General features: G+C 41.3%; 1 protein-coding gene across 1 annotated transcript; it reads right to left on the reverse strand.

The window, feature by feature from the left end:
* Positions 1-2,115: 2,115 nt before the first annotated feature.
* On the reverse strand, positions 2,116-6,052 carry LOC123113049 (ent-isokaurene C2/C3-hydroxylase). Its single transcript, XM_044534157.1, has 2 exons — positions 5,084-6,052; positions 2,116-2,870 (listed from the first exon to the last, which is right to left on the reverse strand). Exons 1-2 carry the CDS (start codon positions 5,990-5,992, stop codon positions 2,244-2,246), a joined length of 1,536 nt encoding a protein of 511 aa, XP_044390092.1. The 5' UTR covers positions 5,993-6,052; the 3' UTR covers positions 2,116-2,243.
* Between the last annotated feature and the right edge of the window lie 17,597 nt (positions 6,053-23,649).

A 23,649-nucleotide genomic window follows, 5' to 3' on the forward strand; every position in this document is an offset into this window, starting at 1 on the left:
ATATGCGTCTCCGCGTCCTTATTTTCTGCAGTGTATTGACCGCTGCCATCATGTAACACAGAGAAAACACCAAAAAACGACATATCAGTGGTAGCCTCCCGTGCCCAAAGATGGCATAAGCTAACCCAAACTTTCCTTTTTCCTTTTTCTCTCAAGCACCCGATGGCAAGTACACCACATCTGACGCCTTTTTTTTATCCAACAAATCTCACGCTTTGCATCTTGTACGCAGGTGCTCCTGGACTTCAGCTCCGCGCCTGCCACATGGGCCTTGCCCAGCCTCTCCTGGCTGCTACTACCGCCGGGCCTCTGCCTCGAGCCGAAGCTCTCCACGCGTTCGCTCAGCTGCCAGCCACGCGACGCACCGCTGCCCTAGCTGGCTAGCCCTTTGTCGCTCCATGCATTACACCGCTGCACCGATCAGATCCCATCTCGCGAGTCCTCAACCAGAACACGCCGCCATCGAATAACATCTGATGCATGCTATTGCGCTGAGTCCAAGCCGATCATGCATGCCGATCTGCCGACTGCTTTTCACCCGACGATCTCCAAACATTGCCGAGGTCCTTCTGAAATCGTGCAAACCCGCACGTTCACCATGACCATCCGCCGGTCTTCGTCGTTTCCTCTAGATCAACAATCAGCGACCTCTTCGAACCTTGCTCATGATACCACTTGTTAGAATAATCCGAGGCACTCCATCTATCTACCGAGGAGCAAGCAATCACACGAGGCACGACACAGAGATTTGTTAACGAGGTTCACCGATATGGCTACATCCCCGGGGCATGACTACGGGCGCTCCTCCCCATGACATCGTCACAATACCGCACCCTGGTCGCCCGGGCGCCGGCACACGCCGCCGGCTCCCCCGCGTGCCCGTGCTATTATGTTGGCATAGGTTACATCATGTGTCTACCTCCGATATATATGAGAGGCCTAGGATACAAGTGTCCTATTAGGACACAACTCCTACCCTGTCTACACACCGTACGACTCCAAGTCCAACTGTAACCTAACTTGTACAATAATATCCGACACAACTCTAACAGCGCCGATGATGTCTCTTGATTGACCGTGGTGCTCTGCTGCTGCACGTCCATTGGGAGGGCCGCGAGGTCAGAGGGAACAGTCGGCGGCTGGGAACACGACGAAGATTAAGATCGATAATGATACGGTGGAGTTTGATCGGGATTGGACGTGGCGATCGACGGACCGAAGATATGATATGGTATGGTACATGGTTGCGCGGTTCAAGTGGGACTATTGGATGGTACTCCCTCCGTCCGGAAATACTTTTCATCAAAATGAATAAACGGGGATGTAGATGTATTTTAGTTCTAAATACATCCCTTTTTGTCCATTTTGATGACAAGTATTTTCGGACGGACGGAGTACCTGATTCATTCCATTGTTTTTTTTTCTCTTCTTTTGAGGGAATTCATTCCATTGCTAGTGCTGGATGGAATTTTTCTGTAGGATGTACCTGCAAAAAATCAACATCTGCATGTTGATTGATTGTTTGCATCCCTTTTCCCTGCATCGTACCAATGGCTTTACGCATTGTATTTGGTTGCTCGCATTGGTTGGGCTCATACTACTGCATGTTGTTTGGTTGCATACATATAGCGAGGTATGGTTACCTTGTACCCTATGTGGTGAGCTTACTAGCTACACCTTACTCAAGAACACCGGTCACACCAATAGAACAACACTGCAATCACGACGAACTGGACGATGATAAAGTCCTTCAGCCTAAACTGTCGACCCGACTTGCCAACTTCAACACACTGCATGCCTGCTTGAGCACGGCCTTGGAGTAAGCATCCTCTGCTACCTGCTTACTCTCTTAAACCCTCTGTGACAACTGTTTTTGTAACCCACCACTTGTTCATATGTCCAAACCATATGTGCTTAAAAAAATCCAACACGTTATAAAGGTAAATCACATAGTTAATTTAATAGCCATTGTATTATTTTAAAGTGCATAAACTATACCTAACTACAAAATCATGTTCTATTTTATCGTACTACATAATATATATTCTATCATGCACAATAATAATGTAGACAACAGTACAATATCACAATGGTTTTGTAGATGAGTACACAATGTTTGCAATGCATTTCTCTTATTCTATTGCATAAAGGTACAACCATTCATAACAATAATGACATGTGCTAAAGGTGAAGGTACCTAAACATGCATTGTCAGGTGAATATACAGGCCCTCCGCATCACTTCTATGGCATAGCATTGGACCACAGGTGTGTAATAGGTTTAAGTTGCAAGTCATATCTTCTGCTTACCGTAAGGCCAAATTTCTCAGACATGTCAAATGAAGAAAGTTTATCCCCGTCGGGGAGCATCCACTCGAAGTGATATAGGAAATTTGCTAATACCATCTCAGTGACTGAAGAGCTGAAATGAATCCCAGGGCATTGTCGCCGCCCAGTCCCGAAGGGAATGAATTCGAAGTGTGTCCCCTTATAGTTTACATTGTTGTTCTCAAATCTCTCCGGCCTAAACTCTTTAGGACTGTCCCAATGTTTAGGATCTTGAGAAATTGCAAAAACATTAATGAACACATTGGTGCCTTTAGGGATGTCATAACCCATGAGTGTACAGTCATCTCTGGCCATGCGGTGGACTAGAGGACCAGGTGGATGCAACCTAAGGACCTCATTGATGACCATCCGCATATAGTGGAGTTCAGAAAGGTCACTGTTAGTAATGACAGCTCGGTCTTCACCAAGTACCTCACGTACTTCTTGTTGTGCTTTAGCCATTGCATCAGGATTGTGCATAAGCTCTGACATGGCCCATGACAAAACAGATCCTATTGTTTCCGTAGCACCTGCAAATACATCCTGTAAACGAAAGTAGTGGAAAGTAAGTACAATTAAACCTTTATATGTGCATATATAGATTTATACAAATCCAAGAATTTTTCAAATCAAAAGCTATGTAGAAACATAGGAGTGACTGCAGCTAGTAATTAACTTTTTATCTTTCATGAACAATGTTGTAACTTGTTTTTTGTATGATGTAGACATCACACTGTGATTAACTAACCCGTGTTCTATGAACATGGTACAAATGTGATATGTTTCTTGTGAATTGGATGCCATATTAATGCATCAAATATATTTAATACATCTATCAACCTTAACATCACACCATTAGGGGAGTATTAGAGATCAAAATAAAACATGTAATCATATTACATAACCAAGGACAAGCTGATATGGCAATAAATTTGCATGTGCAAAATGTAGCAGCGTACGCCAATGATCTTCAATGTCATTGCGTGCATTTGAAAATGAGAGTTCATCTAGGTCCCTATATGGATATAGGTTGATCATTGGCAAGAAAAATAAGAAATTAATGATTGTATTAAGTACTATAAGGTTTTTTGGAAAATACACGGGAGCTCTTGGGTACTCCACACCCCTATACGAATATCAAACGTAACAAACTCAAAAAGATCAGAAATTTGGAGGCATCAGACCTGGGTTCTCAAGCTACTCCAATGTGAAGTTTCGTGAGAAATACCAGGAAATGTATATGTGGCGAAGAAAATACTGTCCGAACAAAAATACATCCAAACATTTTTTTTCTATACATAGGAATTTTTTGCCACGAATACGTTTCCTGGTCTTTTTCACGAAATTTCACACGGGTGTAGATCGGGAACCCAGGTTTGATACCCCAAAATTCCAGATTTGTTTTCCAAATTTCTTGGTATTTTTTTTGAATTTAATGTTCGTATAGGGTGTGGAGCACCCGGGTGCTACAAATCCGCTTCCAAGGTTTTAGTCTCTTTGCTAGTTGAAAAGTATCTTTGCTGGCCCTTATGGCCTCCTTTGGTCTAGTGGAATTTTGTAGGACAAATTCCTTTTGAACTCTTTGGTTTGTACGAATGGATTCATATTCCTATATAAAATAGAAACCAATCCTTCACATTTCAAAGAAAAAAGAACATTAGCCTAGACCCAATGGAAAAGTTCAAAAATCTATTAATCAAGAGTGACATCCTATTTTCCTATAGGAACTGAAATGTATGTCATCTCACTTCATATGGTTTTCCTATTGCTATGATATTCATATCCTATGAACCAAGGGAGGCCTAAAGGGTAAAACTGAGAAAAAACCAAGACCAACTTAGTTCATAAATTTCCGTAAGTTTTTAGTGGATCTATTTCCACATTGGGCTTCTAAATTCAAGGAAGACTTGAAACTTCTAAAAGTATAAGGTCTCTCCTAAGATCTTGGATTACCTAGACTAGTTCATTCCTAACTATTGTAGTTTGATTTGACTTAATTTACCTCCCTACCCCGTGGGGAAAGGCCTATGTGCTTGTATATAACTCTGTTGAGAAAAGTATTTTTTAGGTCTCTCAAGTTCCTCAAAAGTATAGACTTGGTCCCTCAAAAAAATTTGGTACACAGTTGGTCCTTCAAGTCTTAAAACTGGATAAGTTTGGTCCAAAATCAGATTTTGAGCACATTGACCAGGGTTTGACCACATTTAAGACTGTTGACCAGGTTTGACTGATAAACCGTAAATTCAAAAAAAAGCAAACAACTTCAAAAAGATCTGAAATTTCATGATAATCAACATGCTTGCATGTGCTAGGTGCGTGTGAATTTTTGTGACAAATAACATTCGAGGAGCTCTACCAAAAAACATTTTTTGGTTTTTTGTTAGCCAAAATTTATTTATTTATTCAATGAGCTCCTCAAATGTCGAAACACCACAAAAAATTTCACACACCTAGCGCACCCAGGCATGCACCACATAAAAAAATTGCCACGAGCATGGCACCTTTTTTTCGGACGGCAAGTTTCAGTTTATTTTTTGGGTTTTTTATGGCAACTTTAGTTGTAAAAATCATTAGGACCGAAGTGCTTCATACCACACGTGTGACACTTATCATTTGAGAAAACTATTTATCAGTCAAAACAACGGTCAAAACTACGCTGAGATAGGGTATTTATAGAGAAAATGAATATACTATTCAGATAAATACTTGAAACTAAGAGATATACTCACAATATATGTTTAAAAAAATATACTCACAAACAAGACAGCGCCTATTGTCTCTGTGGTTAGAGGAAACTCCAACGAGTCCTCCTGCTGCAGCCTGAGCAGCACGTCCAGCAGGTCCTCCTCATAGGCTCCGGAAGCGCCGACGCCGGCAGCTCTCGTGGCCTTGCGCCCCTCGATGACCTTGGCGATGATGCGCTGGGTGCGGACGTAGCTTCTTTTCATGCGGCGCTCGTCGTTGGTCAGCCACCTGACCAACCTGGACGACGGAAAGAGGTCGACGAGGCAGAAGGCACCCAGCAGCTCAAACGCCTTGTGCAACTCACCGAGGTACTCGTCCTGCTGCTCGAACCTGCCGCCGAAAACCGCCCTCGTCACGACGTCGTTGCTGAGCGCCATCGCCTTCTGTGTGACGTTGATGGTGGCGGCGCCGGCGGAGGCGGTGATGGAGCGGAGGAGGCTGGCCGTCTCCTCGGCCCTGATGCCCTCCATGCGGTTCACCTGCGTGGAGCTGAGGAGCTCCATGATGCACACCTTGCGCATCTGGCGCCAGTGGTCGCCGTAGGGGGCGAAGATGATGCCCCTGCCGCCGCAGCCGGCGATGTCCACCGTGGCGCTGCTCGGCCGGTCCGCGAACATGGGGTCGTTGGTCTTCATCACCAGCGCCGCTGCCTCGGCGCTGGAGACCACCACGGCGGGGACCTCCCCTAGCCTGAGGAGCATCAGCGGCTCGAAACGGCGACACAGCTCCGTGATCTTCCGGTGCGGAACGCCGCTGGCGAGGTGGTGTAGGCTGCCGATGACCGGGAGAGTCCATGGCCCAGGGGGCAGCTTGTACTTCTGTGGCTTTCTCTTGCCGCCGGCGAGCTTGAGACACCAGAGGGCGAGTGGTGTGCATAGTGCTATGAAACACAAGCTCAGCCACTCGTCCATGCTAGGCATCCAAAGGAGTGATCAATCAAGTTGCCTTGCTGATTGCAGAGACAGGACATATACGCATGCACTATTGTATTGACGACCTCAAAATTTTATTCCAGTGTTAGCATCTTCCTTTGAAAAAACACACATATACTTTTAAATCCAATTAAATTTCATCCAATCAGATTTGGTCCCATCCAACTGCCCTGCGAGTTGGTGATGATGTCTGCGTTGTTGAATTTGGTCCTGGCCGGCCGCCCACATATTCTAAGATAATGTGCGTGACTAGCTAATTGGCGTTTTCTTTTGTCTGGATTCTGGACCACAGCAACGGCGAAAGCTACGCCGGCCAGGGCTTTGATTCATACTGTCCTTGCCAAGAGTTATTATCCGTAATTTAATTTCTATGCACACTGTTTGTGTTTCTGACTTGAAATATTCTTCTTGATTTTATTACTGAACTACAAATACATCTGAAGTCGGAATGCACTATGTTTACAAACATTTTGGTACATATTTCGTTAGTCAAACTGAAGACCTAAACACCAGCAAAAAAAATATGAAGACCTACAAATTTGTGCCTGCCTTATAAACCCCAGATGGAGGGATATATAGCTCGTTACATTCTTCACCACAGACAAAGTGTATGTAATTTGTTGAAATTTATGGAATGTAGTTTTTTTTTGCGGGTGCAATGTAGAACCAGGCTATTAAAATTCAAGTATCCATATTTGTGGTCCTTTTTTAGGCTTCAAGATATGGCATGCATGAATATCCACATTTAGTAGATTGAATTTGTTGGATATAAAGATAATCATTTTTTAATATCCTAGTTCTGTTTTTCTGCAACACAATATGAAATATAAAAGTTGGATTTGATTATAAAGTGTTTTATCAAATCAAACATATATGTCCCATCATAGATTTTATGGCTCTATGATTTTTATGTAATTATGAAAAATTATTTGGTATTATGGAAGTTGAACAAAAAATCTATAAGTCAAACATTACAAAACTTTTATATTTGTGGAGATAATATTTGTAGATCTTAGATTTCTAAACCATATGGAGTACTCAGGTATAACATGAGACATATGCGTGACAAAACACCAAAACTGTTGCCAAACATGGGCTTTGTTTGCAGAAACAGTCAATCTAAAGGAAAAGATACCTACTGGTGGAGAGAGTGTGCACACAGAGAAGGGGCAGTTGCGTACAGAATCTCTATCCCCTCTCCCTAATCAAAACAAATCCTTTTTATTTTTTGGAATAGTTTGATTATTGATTGATTGATATCTTATAAAATAAGAATATATTTTGAGACTTTATATATATTTGCAATACTGGCAACAAGACCTTTTAAAAGAAGACCAACATGAGTTATATTTTAAACTTGTTTAAATTTCATTGTTTACAAATTGATTGAAATAGATTTCACAAGTGAAAACTATTTTGAAAATGATCTCAATTATTTCAGAAATTAATTTAATTATTTCGGAAATGAAAATGACTTAAGTTGTTTCAAAACGAGATGATTCCAAATAAAATTTGAAAAGGTGATTTCGTTATTTCATTGTCTCAAAAAACTATTTCATTCTCGGGGAAAAATGCCATTTCAATTGTTTAAAAACATTGAAATAGGTGTTGAATTTACTAATAAATATTTTTACTAAAAACTCTCAAATGTTTCAAATAAGTGAAATTGTTGAAATGCGATTCTGAAATATCATTATCACTTTATTGACATAATCATCTCTATTTTTAAATAACTGAGACGCACCTGTGGGATATATGAAGCTATTGCATTTATTGAATCATGACATGAAACTGATGTGGGATATCATGAAATGATTGAAATCATTTTTTTAAATAATCGAAATTATTGGTTTGTGAAATATGAAATCACCATGTTGAAGTATTTGGAATCACTTTTTGTGAAAACAATGAAAGTAACTAAAATTATTGAAATATGCAGTTGAATTACATAGATATATGTTTTAGAAAAATGAAATAAATGAAATATGTTATATGTTATATGTTAAAAGTTCCAACTAAGTGAAATTGAAATGCGTACTATAATTACTGAGACATAGTCTCTTCATTAACAAATATAAGATGTTTTGAATATTTCAATATGAACTACATACAAATTGAAAATGAGTGAACAAACACACTAAAGCCTGTCTATATACATATGATTCAGAAAAAAGTTAGAACATACTATTTGTGGGTGGAGGGGGTAGAATTCCAAAATATTTAAAATAAGTGAGATATTTCAGGTAAGTGAAACAGAAAAATGTACACACACACACACACACACACACACACACACACACACACACACACACACACACACACACACACACACACACACCCACACAAATAGTGCACTTATTGTAAATAATCAAAATGTGTTCTCAAACAATCATGGTGTCCAGTCGCGAAGAGGAGCCTCCCATCGAACGTATTCATTCTCCATGGGGGAGGGCCATGGCGATCCCTAGTTGGCCCAAAGGCCCACTAAATAGTTGTTTTTAGAAAATGCCATAAAAAATGGAAACCGAAAAAAAATGCCACAAAAGTTGCCATGTTCCTAGTCATCAACCAAAAAACTTGTGTGCAAAAAAAAGTGGCAGTGAAAGAAAATGCCTCCTCTTAATACTAAAAATCTCATCCTCTTAAAATAACAAAATTTCCATCCTCGCAATAATAACAATGCTGATCCTATTATATAATACAAAATGCCATGCTCTTATAAATAAAATCGTCATCCTCTAATAATGAAAACGCCATCCTCTTATAATAAAGATGCCACCCTCTTATCTTATAAAAAAAATGACATCCACTTATAATAAAAATGCCATCCTCTTAAAGAATAAAAATGTCATCCTCACAATAATAAATTTGCTATCATATTATAAAATAAAAAATGGCATCCTCTTTTAAATAAAACTACCATCCTCTAATAATAAAAATGTCATCAAAATGACATCTTCTTATAATAAATATGTCATTTTCTTATAATAAAAATTACATCCTCATATTATAAGAAATAACATACTCTTGTAGTAAAACTGTCATGAGAGGAAGTTAAAAAGGGGGGTTTCGGGAAAACTAAAAAAATGCTTCAAAAATGCCAAGTTATGTATAAAAATCGGTTTTGACACGAATGTTCATGAATCACATCTCCAGCCCATTGGCAAAAAGTCCCACGCTCTCGTGGGAGGTCGCGAGTTTGAACCCCCCCCCCCCCCCTGCACGCAGGTTGCACATGTTTTGTAAGAAAAAAAAGGAAGGAGAAACGAGCGTCGCCAGGAATCAGCAGACAACGAACGCCTCCAGCCACTCGCGTGGCATTGCCCCTGCTTCTAGATCCATATGATGGCAATGGGGTCATTCGTTGGGGTTGGACTCCTAGGGAGCGTCTGGCAGATAACATTTCCCTTGTTAAAATAATAATTATCTCTATTTTTTAAATAATTGAAATACACACATGTGAAACTGATTTGGGATCTCTTGAAATGAATGATACCACTATTTTAAAGTAATTGGAATCATTTATTTGAGATATTTAAATGCATGCTTTGAAATATTTGAAATAGTAGTTTAGAATATAAGGAATGACCCATTTGAAATATTTCAAATCACAAAAAAATGAAGTGCTTCTGCCCATCTGCCGATGATATTACATAAAAAGACCCTACCGTTTCGTGAATTAACATGCGGTCCTATTTTAAGTTTATAAGAAAATGTATCATTTTTTTACAGAAACCCCTTTGATCTTTAGTTAATCAACATGTGGTCATGTTTTAAGTGAATCTAGAAAACATGTTGCTTTTTGCATAAAACCCCATGATATTTTGTTGAGTAAGCCCGCATTCCTCTAAAAATAACATTATTTTTTTGGGCAGATTCAAATTCTTATTAAAAATATCAATAAATTTTGAACCCTAACTTCAAGTTTGACATGTTATATATGAAAGTTTATTAAAAAAATATGTGGAATCTGAATATGATGTTATTTTACCATGTTAAATATTTTATAAATGCTATTTTGAATGCAACCTTAATTAATAGTGCATGATTCGTCTTTCTTTCGTATCGATGTAGATTCGGATTGGAAATCAACACCTCAGCAAAACCACATACGAAAGAAACAATCCATAACCTCGCATGCACGCCTTGACAAAAGTTTGCAGGGGAAAAAAGAAAACAAATTTCTCATCTTATGAGAAGACACACACATATACCTCATGATTGACCACATTCAAATGTGTTGTGCTTGTACCACTGTCAACGAAGGTGGGAAGGAGGATAAGCAGCAACACAGATGGGATGCACAACCTATTAGTGTCTTGAGTCACAGTTACTGGGTATAGGGCATGTGGTGATTTTTTTTCTCATTGCAATGGATGGGTTCTTTTGCTAATGTCAAGCGTGTTAATAAGGACATAGACCTATTAAGATCTTCAGTCAAGGTTATTGGATTAGTGCGTTGCAATCGCACGGGCCTGTAGGTACTTAGTGCCCTCACATATTTCCTCCTGCCAGGACACCGACAGATGGATCCCATGCCTTAAGTGAACAAGTACCCACCCACTCGGCCAGGCCACACATGACACGTATGCTCGGAACCAGTCTCGCAGCTAATGAACCAATTCCCATGTCTTTTCCTCCCTTCTCCCGTTCCTTGTGTCGCCTGTGAGCATCGCTCATGTTATAAATTGTGATTCAAATTCTACAGTGTTGGCCTAGACATAGTACAAATGGTGTGGGGTGTTGCGTAGACGTCGACGCATACGAGTACAACTCATTTACTTATTCTTTAAGGACTCTTATTTATTTTCCTCATATATACGCCATGTAGTCGCAACTAAAGACGGTTTATCGTCTCGTGCTTGTAATACCCCATCATAGTGATTGCACCTTCGTGCGTTCTCCTGCAAGGGTTTGCACATAAAAATACATATCTCTCATGTCTCGTTCATTCTCATTTTATCTAACAAGTAGTACTAGTTGGTTGATCTAGTATAATTGTCGTGAAATGCTACATCCACATCCAACGACTACCAGATTTATCGACTCATGGCATCAATGAAGTACGATCTTCCCATGCTGGACCGTGACACAAGGTTTACCCTATGGCAAGTCAAGATGCGTCGTTGTTGGAACAAGCCGACTATGATGATGCACTAGATTGTTTTGGGGAAAAAAATAAAATTTGGGATTAAACTGACGAGGAAAAAGAAGGGCCATAAGGCTTTGTCACAAATTAAAGTTCATTTGCATAATAATATTTTGCAGGAAGTTTTGAGTGAGAAAACTGCCGCCGCTCTATGGTTAAAGCTGGAAGGGATTTGCATGACAAAAGATTTCACCAGTAAGATGCATCTGAAGCAGAAATTATTCCTGCACAACCTACTCGAGGGAGGTAATGTTTTGAACCATATTTCAGAATTTAAAGAGATATTATCTGATTTAGCTGCAATGGATGTTAAGTATGTAGACAAAGTTACTATGTTTACTGCGAAGTTCTTATATCAATTTTAGAGACACCATATTATACAGTCGTGATACTCTCACGCTTAATGAAGTTTATGAAGCTTTGAACTCTAAGGAGAAGATGAAACTAATGGTGCCTCATGATGGTCCAAGTTCATCCCAAGCCGAGGGATTATCCGTTCGTGCAGTACAAAGGATAAGAACTCACATAATTGAAATAGAGGCAAAAGTAAGAACGGCTACAAGGGTGATCGCAATCCACAGATAAGAAACAGTATTGAAAATATTGCAAGAGAGACGAGCATGATATCTCAGAATGTTTCAAGTTGCAGAACAAGGAAAATAGGAATGGTATATATAAACTGAAAGGTAACAAACAACGTGAAAAATCTGCTAATGTTTCTCATGATGATAGTTTCGATGATGCCCTTGTTGTTATTGCTAGATGTGCTGAGACCAATGATGAGTGGGTACTTGACACTGCATGTACTTTTCATATGTGCCTGGGTAGAGATTGATTTACTACTTTTGATTCTACTACTGCTGCTGGTTCCGTTTTGGGTTTTGATAATTCACCATGCAAAATTGAAGGCATAGGTTCTGTTCAAATCAAGATGTTTGATGGCACAATCAAAACTTTGTAGATGTTCGGTATATTCCAAAGATGAAGAGAAATCTATCTCTGTGAGTGCCCTTGATGCAAAGGGGTACAAGTATTTAGGTGGAGATAGCGTTTTGAAAGTCACCAAAGGTTCTCTTATTGTGATGAAAGGTGACTTAAGTTCGACCAATGGCCTTTATTGCCTTCCAGGTTCTACCGTTTCAAGTAACACTACTCTAGTTATTTCAAAGAATTCTATTTGTAATGCTGCTAACCTTTGGCATATGCATCTTGGACAGATGAGTGAACTTGGTTTGGCAGAGCTAAATAAGATAGGTCTTCTTGATGGATGTGAAACTGGTAAATTAAAATTTTGTCAGCATTGTATCTTTGGCAAGCACAAGAGGGTGAAGTTCAACACTTTGGTTCACATAACTGAAGGTATTCTTGATTATGTGCATTATAATTTATGGGGACCATCTCGCAAAAAGTCACTAGGTGGTGCTAGTTACATGTTGACTATTATTGATGATTCGAGAAAAGTTTGGCCTTATTTCTTGAAGCATAAATATCAAGCATTTTCAGCTTTTAAGGAGTAGAAGATTATGATTGAGAGGAAAATTGAAAAGAAGGTAAAAATGCTTCACATTGATAATGGTATGGAATCCTATTCCAAGCAATTTGAGAATTATTGCAAGTGTGAATTCATTGTCAGACATTACACCGTTCCATATATTCCTCAACAAAATGGTGTTGCTGAGTGTATGAACAAGACCATTATTTCCAGAGCTGTTGCATGTTGTCCAATGCAGGTTTGCATGGGCATTTTTGGGCTGAGTCCTCTTCCACTACTTGTTATCTCATCAACCATTCATCATCTATTGATCTTAATAAGAAAAGTCCAATTGTTGTATAGTCTGGTTCTCCTGCGGATTATTCAAAACTGAGAGTTTTTGGTTGCACTTCTTATGCTCATGCTGATAATGGAAGCTGGAGCCTAGGGTTGTTGAGTGCATCTTTCTTGGTTATAAATCTGGTGTTAAAGGTTTTAAATTGTGGAATCATGAAACCCGGAAGATTGTTATTAGCAAAAATGTTTCTTTAATGAATCTGTTATGTTACATGATGTTCCATCTACTAATGTTCCTGTTTAGAGTGAACAATAGCCTACTGTTCAGGTGGAGCCAGTGGTGGAGCCAGAACTTTTATGGAGCCTGGGAAAATTATGCCTAAGTTTATAATCTAGAAATCAATAAACGGGTATTCGAATACGCAACATATAATATACCACCAAGTTTTGGAATCACAAATACGCATTAATAATGAAGTGAAAACATAACCATAATAGTCACGCAAAATTTAATTTTAAAGTGAGCTAATATATAAATATCCACTTCATAGATCAAATAAAGTTGAGACATGACAACAAAAGATACATAGCAACCTTGCATAGAGGCAAACTTGCCATGTTGCCAACAAAAGTAAAGCTATCCATACCATATGTCTCCATATGTGATTGTGCATTTCCTTCCACCGCGATCAGAAGCATCTCTTGCTTGTTCATTTTTACCAATAGAAAGACATACAATCAGCCTTGTGTAGAGCCAAACTTGCCATGTTCCCAAAGTCCTCAAAGGTACTACAATATAAAAATGGATTTCTAATTAAATAAATTAGTTGTGAGATGCGAAATCAAAAGCTTGCAAGAATAGAGATGGTCAGATGGAACATACCAACAATGCACTAAAGAAAATCACGGGGGTAATTCCCTTCCTGAGAACTCATTGGAATAAATGTTCGAATAATATCCTTATCATCAACTGACTTGAATAATCCCTCTAAGTGTAACATATCATCAAGCCATTGAACCATTCATTATTGATCTTTCTACGTAGTTTAATCTTGATAATCTTCACCGCTGAAAAAGCTCTCTCAATAGATGTCGTAGACACTGGCAATATCAAAGCCAACTCAATAATTTTGTATACCAATGGAAATACCAAATGTTTCTCGGTTTCAACCATCTTCATGGCCAAACTTTGAACATCATCACAAGTAGAAAAAGAAGCATGCGTTTTCACTTGACTTATATAAGTGAGAAGTTGCTCTCTTATTGTTCCACGATCATCATTGGAAAAGTCATCATGATAAATTTCAGCAAGTCGCGCAAGCTTGTCAACATTAAACTTGGAGAAATAATAATTGGGGTCAAGACATGAGAATCAATCAAGCACACCATTACCTCATTCACAAAAGCGGTGATCCATCTCCACGCATTTTTGTCAATAGCAACATAAAAAATCCCTCCCCGCTCTCCTTGAATGACCACGAACTGGTATTATTTCATCCATGTTTGGCACTAGAATACTATTAGCAACACAAAATTGTTGAACATCACAAAATAAATCAGCCCAAACGCTCTCTTTTAATGTTGCTAGGCGAGCTTTAACATCATCAACCAATTCCATGTCGAGCACAATATTAAGATCTTTTCTTTGCAAGACTTTTGAGAGTCTATTTGTGATGCCAAACAACTTCAACATAAACTTTAGAATGAAAGCAAATTTAAAGCTCTCCATTTTTCTATCAAGCACTTGAGATGACCCATGTCCATGTTCATCAACCGTAAGCACGTGTAACACGGAGGATCACATTTGATTCAAATGAAGCAAGGTAGTATGATGGGAACTCCATCTAGTATCGCCTAGCCTAGCAAGAGTAGATGATCGGTGCAAGCCCCTTCCTATAGATATCTCACCACTCTCAAGTCTATGCAGAATATCTTGGTGTTGTGTGTCTATCAATGAATGCATTCTCATGCAAGATATAGTTGTTGCGGTCACTATTAAGGAGATGTAGTTAAAGAAATCATGAATTGATGAGCAAGTACTAGCAACAAATACAACCACCAACTGCAAATGATGAGCATAGCAATGAACATAGAAAGCAAAAGGGTTTTCATCTATCATCTTTTTATGCAAACCATTAAACTTGCCTCTCATATTTGAAGCACCGTCATATCCTTGCCCTTGTATCCTTGAAATAGATAACTTATAATGATCAATAATACCACAAATAGCATTCTTTAGTGCCTCAGATGTAGTATCTTTGACATGGTGCAGAGCAATAAATCATTCCACAACCTTTCCTCTATCATTCAAAAACCTATATGTAAAACAAGGTTAGTGGACAACATAGAGAATAAATGACAAACAAATAACGAAACAAAGTGAAACCACTAACCTCAAGATCACCACCATTTGCTCCTTTACTGATATATCACGCAATTCATCAATAAGCACAGAGAATTTTTTATCACCAAGCTCTACCCTGATCCTCTTGGTAACTTCATGTGCACACCACATTGCAAGCTCCTTTTGAATGTCACCAGATGTCATTGTGCAATTTCTTCCACCATGGTCAAAAACATCTCTCACTTGTTCATTTTTAGTTTTCTTTGAAATCTATCATCTCTCTAAAGTTTCCCTTGTTCAGAGAAGTAGAGGATTCATCGTATCCGCGAAAAGCCAAACCTTGTGCAATGAGATATCTTGAACAACTTAAAGAATAAGTTAAGCGGATCGTATACATTTCTTTTGATTCCTTGCTTGCTCTAGCAAGAAGCTTACCAGACTCTGTCTTTGATTATTATAATCATGATAATGCTTGACACAACAGTTGTGCTTACTACCAGGGCCACCAATATGATCTTTGAACGCTTTATATGCATGCTTCCAATCTATAAATCCTTCCTTGGTGAATACATCATAACCAAAGTGCTCAGCCCTACCAGGTTGCTTAAAGAGAAAGCACTAAAAACAATACACTCCCTTCTTCCACTCACTGTATTCAATCCATGAATGTGTTTTGTACCAAGATTTGGAAGATGCTCTTGATGAACGTGAACTTCCAAATTCAGTACGAGGAAATTTATTCAATTCTGGTTGCATTGGACCCTTCAATACATATGCTCTTCTCACTTGATCTTGAATATTAGGAGGATACTAGCAATTTGTTTCCTCTTTCCTGGATCACGCTCAATATCATTTGGATTAAATTTATTGGCAATGTTAGGAGGTGGTTGTGCCTCCACTTCTATTTCCGGTTGCACATCATTCATATTTTTAGTGCGTGCTCTGCTAACCAAAAACCTCCTCATCTCTGAAATTTAGTGATAAAATTTGAAGTTAGTTGCTAAAAAAGTAAATAAGAAAGGGACAATTGCATTTTGCACGTAGTTGGAACCTACCCACGGGGTTTTCCCTTACTTTCGACTCTGCTTAGTTTTGCCCTTAGATTTTCCCCTGAGGTCTCCCGAATGCCCTTTGACCGTTTGACCAATACTTTGAAAATTCGTAACAAATTCATATGAACTCAGAAAAATGCAAATAAGATATCAAAATGTTCTAATAAACATTACCTTTATGTTCATGCCATTCACATTCAGGACAAAAGCACCATTTAAACTACCCGGGGTTATTAATGTTATTAACATAAGTAAAAATAAAAAGGTATAAACAATATAATTTTCATGAATAAAAATTACATGCAAATGTAGGTGATGTTTTCTGAACATCCTGATATCTTATTTGCATTTTCTTGAGTTCATATCAACTCCTTATGAATGTTCAAACAACTTTGACCATTATTTGAAACTTCATCACAAGTTGATATGAACTCAGAAAAATGCAAATTAGATATCAGCATGTTCAGAAAACATCACCTACATTAGCATGTAATTATTATTCATGGTAAAGTATTGTTTATACCCTTTTTATATTTTTAATAATGTTAATAACATTAATAACGTCGAGTTGTTTAAATGGTATTTTTTTCCTGAATGCAAATGACATGTGCATAATGTAATGTTTATGTGAACATTTTGATATCTTATTTGCATTTTTCTGAGTTCATATGAATTTGTTACGAATTTAGAAGTATTGGTCACACGGTCAAAGGGCATTTGGGCAACCTCAGAGGCAAATCTAAGGGCAAAACTGAGCAGAGTCAAAAAGTAAGGCAAAACCCGTGGATAGGTTCCAACTAGGGGCAAAAATGCATTTGTCCCTTTAATTAACTCTGGGGCAATACTGAAACTACTTCACATATGGAAGATTAAAGTTCTGCTAAGAATCAAAATCTTCATGTGATTTGTCCACAAGAAGTGATTTTAACCAAGGATAACTTGGTAAAGCAAAGATGGGTAGGTAGTTCACGATGTTGCTTCTGTGACCAGAATGAAACCATAAAACACCTATTTCTCGATTGTCCTCTAGCCAAACTTCTTTAGCGCACGATACATATAGCCTTTAATGTTACTCCTCCAATGTGACGCCCAGATAATTAAGCTACAGTAGTTCCCTGCAAATGATGCCACGTCATCATGATTATTGCTGTTAACCTTGGGTTGGTTCGAATCCGATCCAAATTCAGGTTTAATTTAAAGTCAAAAATAAAAGTTTTCAAACGTAATTTCAAAAATGTTCAAAGTATGGCAAATAATCTCTAGTTATTTGTCATGCTGGAACCAACCTCTTTTGGATTCCCAGGTGCCCTTGGAAATTTATTTAGTGGTCCAGCAACATTTAAAATTGGCCTTTCTAATTTTGAAAAATGGTTAGACAACTCCTTTTGGCCTCGAACGTTTTGTGACTTCTAGGAATATTGTGCTTGAATTATGTGCCAAGTTTCAGTTATAGCAGAAATCGTTTGCTGCATAAGCTAAATGCAAAAGAGTGGTGGAAAATATTACAGAAGATAAAAAGGGAAAAGGAGAAGGGCCTATTCTAGTGGGCACTTTCGCCTAACTAGCCGAATGGCCGGCCTAGCCCACCTCCACAGCTTCGTCCTGTTCACAGAAGCCTCGTGGACAAATGGGGCTCGTCCGTGGCCGGGATGGCCACGCGCCGGCCATCCGACAACGCCCTGGCGCCCTATAGGCCCCCCGATGCCCCTTCCCAAACCCTAGCTGCCACCACTTTCCCCCTCGCGCCGCTCATTCTCTTTCTCACACTTTGGATCGAGCTAGCCGACGCACACCGGAGCACGCCACCGCGAACTACCGCAGCCACCGCCCGCCTCTCGCTGTGCCGCTTCGACTAGGAGACCTGTCGTCGTCCGCTTCATCTTCCTCGCCCACAAGCTCAAGCCCAGAGCCAACACATCGACCGGGTGGAGGCCATCTTCTTCCTCGGTCATCGTCGTGGATCTTCGTTAATCCGTCGCCTCTACAGCTCCTAAGCCACCAACGGGCCTCCGTGTGCCTCCTCGGTGAGCCCTCGTCCTTCCCCTCTCTGCATCGTTCCGCTCGCCCGCTCTCGCAACTGCGTTGCCGCCGCCACCACGAATTGTTGCCGCTGTTGCTCGGTCCATTGACGCCGTTGCCGCTTTGCTTCGTCACTAGGGCGCTTCCCTACTAGCGGCTACTCCCGCTACCGTTGCCTCACTGCAGCCCTCACCGGAGGCCCTCCTCCTCGCCTAGCGCTTCCGTGCCTGCCGCTGTAGCGCCCGCCTCCACCCGCAGCCGCTGGCCCGCACGCGTCGACCGCCCATGTACCACGCACCATTGAGCCGCCGCCCGCCTGCGCTGCAGCCGCGCGTGCCGCTCTTCTTTCCTCCCGCGTGCCGCGAGCTGCTCCTTGCCGCCCACAGCCATGCCTGCTGCCGCGCCCCGCTCTTCCGGCTGGATCCCCACGCGCGCCGTCACCGCGCTCCCCCACGCTGCTTCTCCCTCGTCGTGCCCCGCCTCCTCTGACCTCACCGGCGGACACTGGCCACCGGCGCTCGCAGCTGGCCCCGCCGTCCGCTCTGGCGCCACTCCGGCCAAAGCCGAGGCCCCGACCGCGCCCTCTGGCCTCCCCTCTGGTGGCCTCAGGTGCGGGTTCCAGCACCCACACCCACCCCGTTAACACGCCCCGCCCCGCTAGCCTGGTGCTACTACCAGCGGGCCCCCACGTCCCTGGTTAGAAAAAAGATGTTTTAGAATATATATATATTTAATAATAGTATAATTAATTAATTAATTAATTATTAATTAAGTTAATTAATTAGCTTTAACTAAACTAACTGCTAGTTATTCTGTAATTACTTAAAACAGTCGATGACAGGGCGGCCCCACCCCCCTGTTGACCAGTCAAGCGTTGACTCGTCAACTGGGACCCCCTGGCCCACCTATCAGCCAATGGGTGCACTCCTGTGTACCTTGTGCTAGGTGCATGTAGCAATTTATTTTTTCGAATTAAATTAAATTTCAGAATATTATTAAAGCTTTGAAAAATCATATAAAATAAACCGTAGCTCGGATGAAAATGTTTTCTACATGAAAGTTGCTCAGAACGATGAGACAAATCCGAATACGCGGTCCGTTTACCTATTAGATGCCTCTATCTATTTGAACATGGAACATTCCCCCTCCGGTCATCTGTGTGACACAGGTCCGGAACCGGGAAAACATTCCCGGTTGAATTCCCATTTCCCTTATATCGCGTAGTAATGCGTTAGGTCACCCCTAGCTCTGCTTGTTGACTTGTCATGTATCCGTTTGCTCTGTATTTGTTGTTTCTTCCCCCTCTTCTCTTTGGTAGACCCGAGACCGCTGATGATGCCACCGTGATCGACTACACCGACGACGACCCTCCTTCTTGTCTGAGCAACCAGGCAAGCCCCCCCTTTTGATCATCCCGATATCGCCCATTCTATACTCTCATGCTTGCATTAGATTTTGCTACTGTTATTGTTTGTTCCTATTCTGATCCATAGCCTGCTTTTACCTGCTATTGGTACCTACATGCTTATCCTAAACTGCTTAGTATAGGTTGGCTAGTGATCCATCAGTGACCCCCAGCTTGTCCTTGTCGCCCCAGCTTCATCATCGACAACTAGATCAACGTGATCGACGACCAGAGCCCGACACCTCACATCACATCACGCCCCTTTTTGTTGCTCGACTCTGCAGAGTTACCATCGAGTGCCGAGGGTGGAACCTCATACATCACTCCTGATGTGATCTTTGTAGTGTAGCTATTCGGTCGTGGTCATCGAGGGTGGTTCCTCCTTCACCATTCCTGATACGGCTCTGTCGTGCAACACCTCAAGTGTGAACCTCGAGGGTGGTTCCTCTTACGTTCACCTTGATTATTACATCGAGTGGAATGCACCAGGGGTGATTCCTCGGGTTTTCCCCTTGATGTTTGGACACACGGTTACAATGAATTTACTTGAGACCTTGGTGAAAGTCGGGCGGGCCCGGAGAACACCCGCAAGATTATGACGTGGCACGACCGGGCATTCTGGGCCCTTGTCGTAAGTCCACAAGACGGGCGACGGGGTCACTTTTGATTGTGAGTCTCTGCTCGTCTCCGCAAACTAATAGTACACTATGATTTGGGTATTTGTTCTGAGTTGGCCTCTGGCCTTTACGCACCAACCACCACGCGAGAATAGTTATGGGCCTCGGCGTCATGGTATCAACCGAAGCTTTGTCAGACGTCATGTTCAGCAGTGCGGCACGGCTGGGCTGACACCATCCTGTAGTGGTGGAGCCTTGACCCGCCCTGTACGCAATGACCCGGAGTGCAACGGGCGATGGGCCCAGACCACGGAGTGCTTAGGATGTAGACCGGCGGGGACCTCTCTGCTGAACCTAGGTAGGGTATCGATGTGTTGATCTTCCGAGGCTGGGGATTGACCCAGAAAAGTGTGTCCGGCCAGAGTAACCAAGCGTGTTGGAAAACATGGTGTACCCATGCAGGGAAGATTATCTATTAATAGCCGTGTCCACGGTAACAGACGTTCAGACTTATATCCTGATGTTATACAACTACAAATGGATACTTGCATATGTGGCTCCAGGATTGCTTTCTCGCGGGGAGTCGAGGAAGGATCTCTCGGCATTAATGTTACAACATGTTTGTTAATATTAAACTGCTATTCTTTACTCTCCTGCATGCTGCAAGATGCTCGGAGTTGCGTGAAGATGCTAGTCTTCGATAGGCTAGGCCTTCCCCCTCTATTCTAGCATGCTGGAGTTCAGTCCACAGATACAAACCTTCCATTTGATACCAATGCATACTTAGTATAGATCTGATGCTTGCGAGTACTTTGGATGAGTACTCACGGTTGCTTTGCTACCCCTTTTCCCCCTTCTCTCTTCTTTCCGGTTGATGCAACCAGATGGTGGATCCTTGGAGCCAGATGCTACCGTCGACGGATACTACTACATGGAGACCGCCGAAGACCAGGAGTAGTTAGGAGGTCACAGGCAGGAGGCCTTGCCTCTTCGATCAGTGTTGCTTTTGTGCTAGCTTCTTAAGGCAAACTTGTTTAACTTATGTTTATACTCAGATATTGTTGCTTCCGCTGGCTCTTGTGTATCGAGCTTGTATTCGAGCCCTCGAGGCCCCTGGCTTGTAATATAAAGCTTGTATTGTTTTATTTGCGTCTAGAGTTGTGTTGTGATATCTTCTCGTGAGTCCCTGATCTTGATCGTACACATTTGCGTGTATGATTAGTGTACGGTTGAATCGGGGGCGTCACAAGTTTGTATCAGAGCCGACTGCCTGTAGGATCCCCCTTTCCAACTCCTTGGCCAAAGTTGAGTCTAGTCTTTGAGGAATTGTTTTACTAACATGGCTGTGTGGCTTACGGGCCCATGTCGCCATTGGGTGGTATTAGGATCTTTTACTCCTCCACCTTTATTCTATGACTCTAATATCTCTTCTATTCGGGTTAAATGATTTTGTTAACTCTAACTCTAGGTTCTCGTAAATACTTTCTCGCGAAGAGCCCGTCACTCCAAATGATTGCTTGGTGCACCAGAAGATTCTGAAGATAATCTCCGATGTTTCCCCGAGACCCTTGTACCCTTTGCCGTTGTGATCCCTACCATCGATAAAAATCCTTATGGGTAACTATCTACATTGTTGTTCATACCTTCAACCCCAGTTGCTCTTGTTATTACAAGATGTCCTGAAATACTCTCGGATGTTTCGATCCTTTATGCTTACTGCCCTGCAGTTCCTTGCCGCATGAATACCCCTATGGATAATTCCTCACCCTTTTTGATGATTTGTTCATTCCTAGTTAATCAAGTGATTCACTAGGTACTTTGAAGTACTATCCGATCTTCCAATAATGCTCCCCAACTATTGGTTTGCAAACACTTATCTGCTTGCGTTATGCTTATTTCCATATATCTAGCAATACTCATTAGCATCCTTTGTCATCATAATTTCGAGCATTTGATTCGATTTGATTGTGAATGCTCGCGATCATCAGTCCTATTTAAAATTCTTCCCTTGGTTCAGACATCACTCCGGAGATGAGCTGGTGTTCGAACAAATCAAACCTTGATTGATTGTCGATCTATGTCTATTCTACTTAATTATCTTTGATTAGAGCCTCTACTTCTGATCCCCTATTTTGGAAATCACAATCCCCTTTGCATTCGATCTTAGAATTAGTCAGTTGTTTCTATAATCTGATATCCTTGCATTCTTTCTTCTTCTGGTTGAGTACCAATGCTCATATCAGATCCCTTGTGAACCACTAGATCTTTTGTGGGGTTCTATCCGACAGCGTCCTTCATATACATTAACCTTGTGAGCCTTTCCTCGGATACATAATGCCTTTGGTAAATTCTATCTTCCACTTCCTCAATCATGCTCTACTCCGAGCTTGAGTTAATTACTCATGAAGTTTGACTCTACATCTTCGTCGAAGACGAGAAGTAAATGGAAGGTTAAGCATTATGAAGTGGGAGTCGACCTTGAACCTTTGTATTCATGCCCATGGACCCGATGTGGAACTTATCATGGAAGCTTCTTGTTATAATAATAATTCTCTTGTGATAAATTTGTATTGTATCTATGCTTGGTCCTTCACAACCGTGGTTCCAACCATGATTGTTCTTCTTTGATTTCATTTCTTGGACAAGTGGAAGTACTTGTCTTATGTAGAACATTTCACCCGTCCAACCTCTATTCTGCAATACCCTAGAGTATTACCCTCTGGTATCTCGAGATTATCATGGAACTACATAACCTCTTATGAATTCTTCATCAACCAGTATTTCTCGCCGATTCCAATTTTCCACGGGTTTTGAGTTGTTAAACACTTGAGAACACCGATAACTAATTCGAGTCTACACTTTTCCCTTCCATTGATTTGTTTAACCTTTATTGTAACCTAACATATCTGAGCAGTGGTAATTCTCTGCTTGTGTATATGCCTCGTGTTGGGGAACGTAGCAGAAATTCAAAATTTTCCTACGAGTCACCAAGATCTATCTATGGAGAGACTAGCAACGAGAGAGAGGAGAGTGCATCTACATACCCTTGTAGATCGCTAAGCGGAAGCGTTCAAGAGAACGTGGTTGATGGAGTCGTACTCGTCGTGATCCTAATCACCGATGATCCTAGCGCCGAACAGACGGCACCTCCGCGTTCAACACACGTACGGTTGGGAAGACGTCTCCTCCTTCTTGATCCAGCAAGGGGAAGGAGAGGTTGTTGGAGATCCAGCAGCACGACGGCGTGGTGGTGGAAGCAGCAGCGATCTCGGCAGGGCTTCGCCAAGCTCA

This window comes from Triticum aestivum, chromosome 5B, assembly GCF_018294505.1.
Source record: "Triticum aestivum cultivar Chinese Spring chromosome 5B, IWGSC CS RefSeq v2.1, whole genome shotgun sequence".
NCBI lineage: Eukaryota > Viridiplantae > Streptophyta > Magnoliopsida > Poales > Poaceae > Triticum > Triticum aestivum.

Coding starts and splice junctions, on each gene's coding strand:
- LOC123113049 (XM_044534157.1), bottom strand. CDS start 5,992: ATGCCTAGCATGGACGAGTGGCTGAGCTTGTGTTTCATAGCACTATGC. Junction 2,871..5,083: donor CAATAGGCGCTGTCTTGTTT/GTGAGTATATTT, acceptor TTTCGTTTACAG/GATGTATTTGCAGGTGCTAC.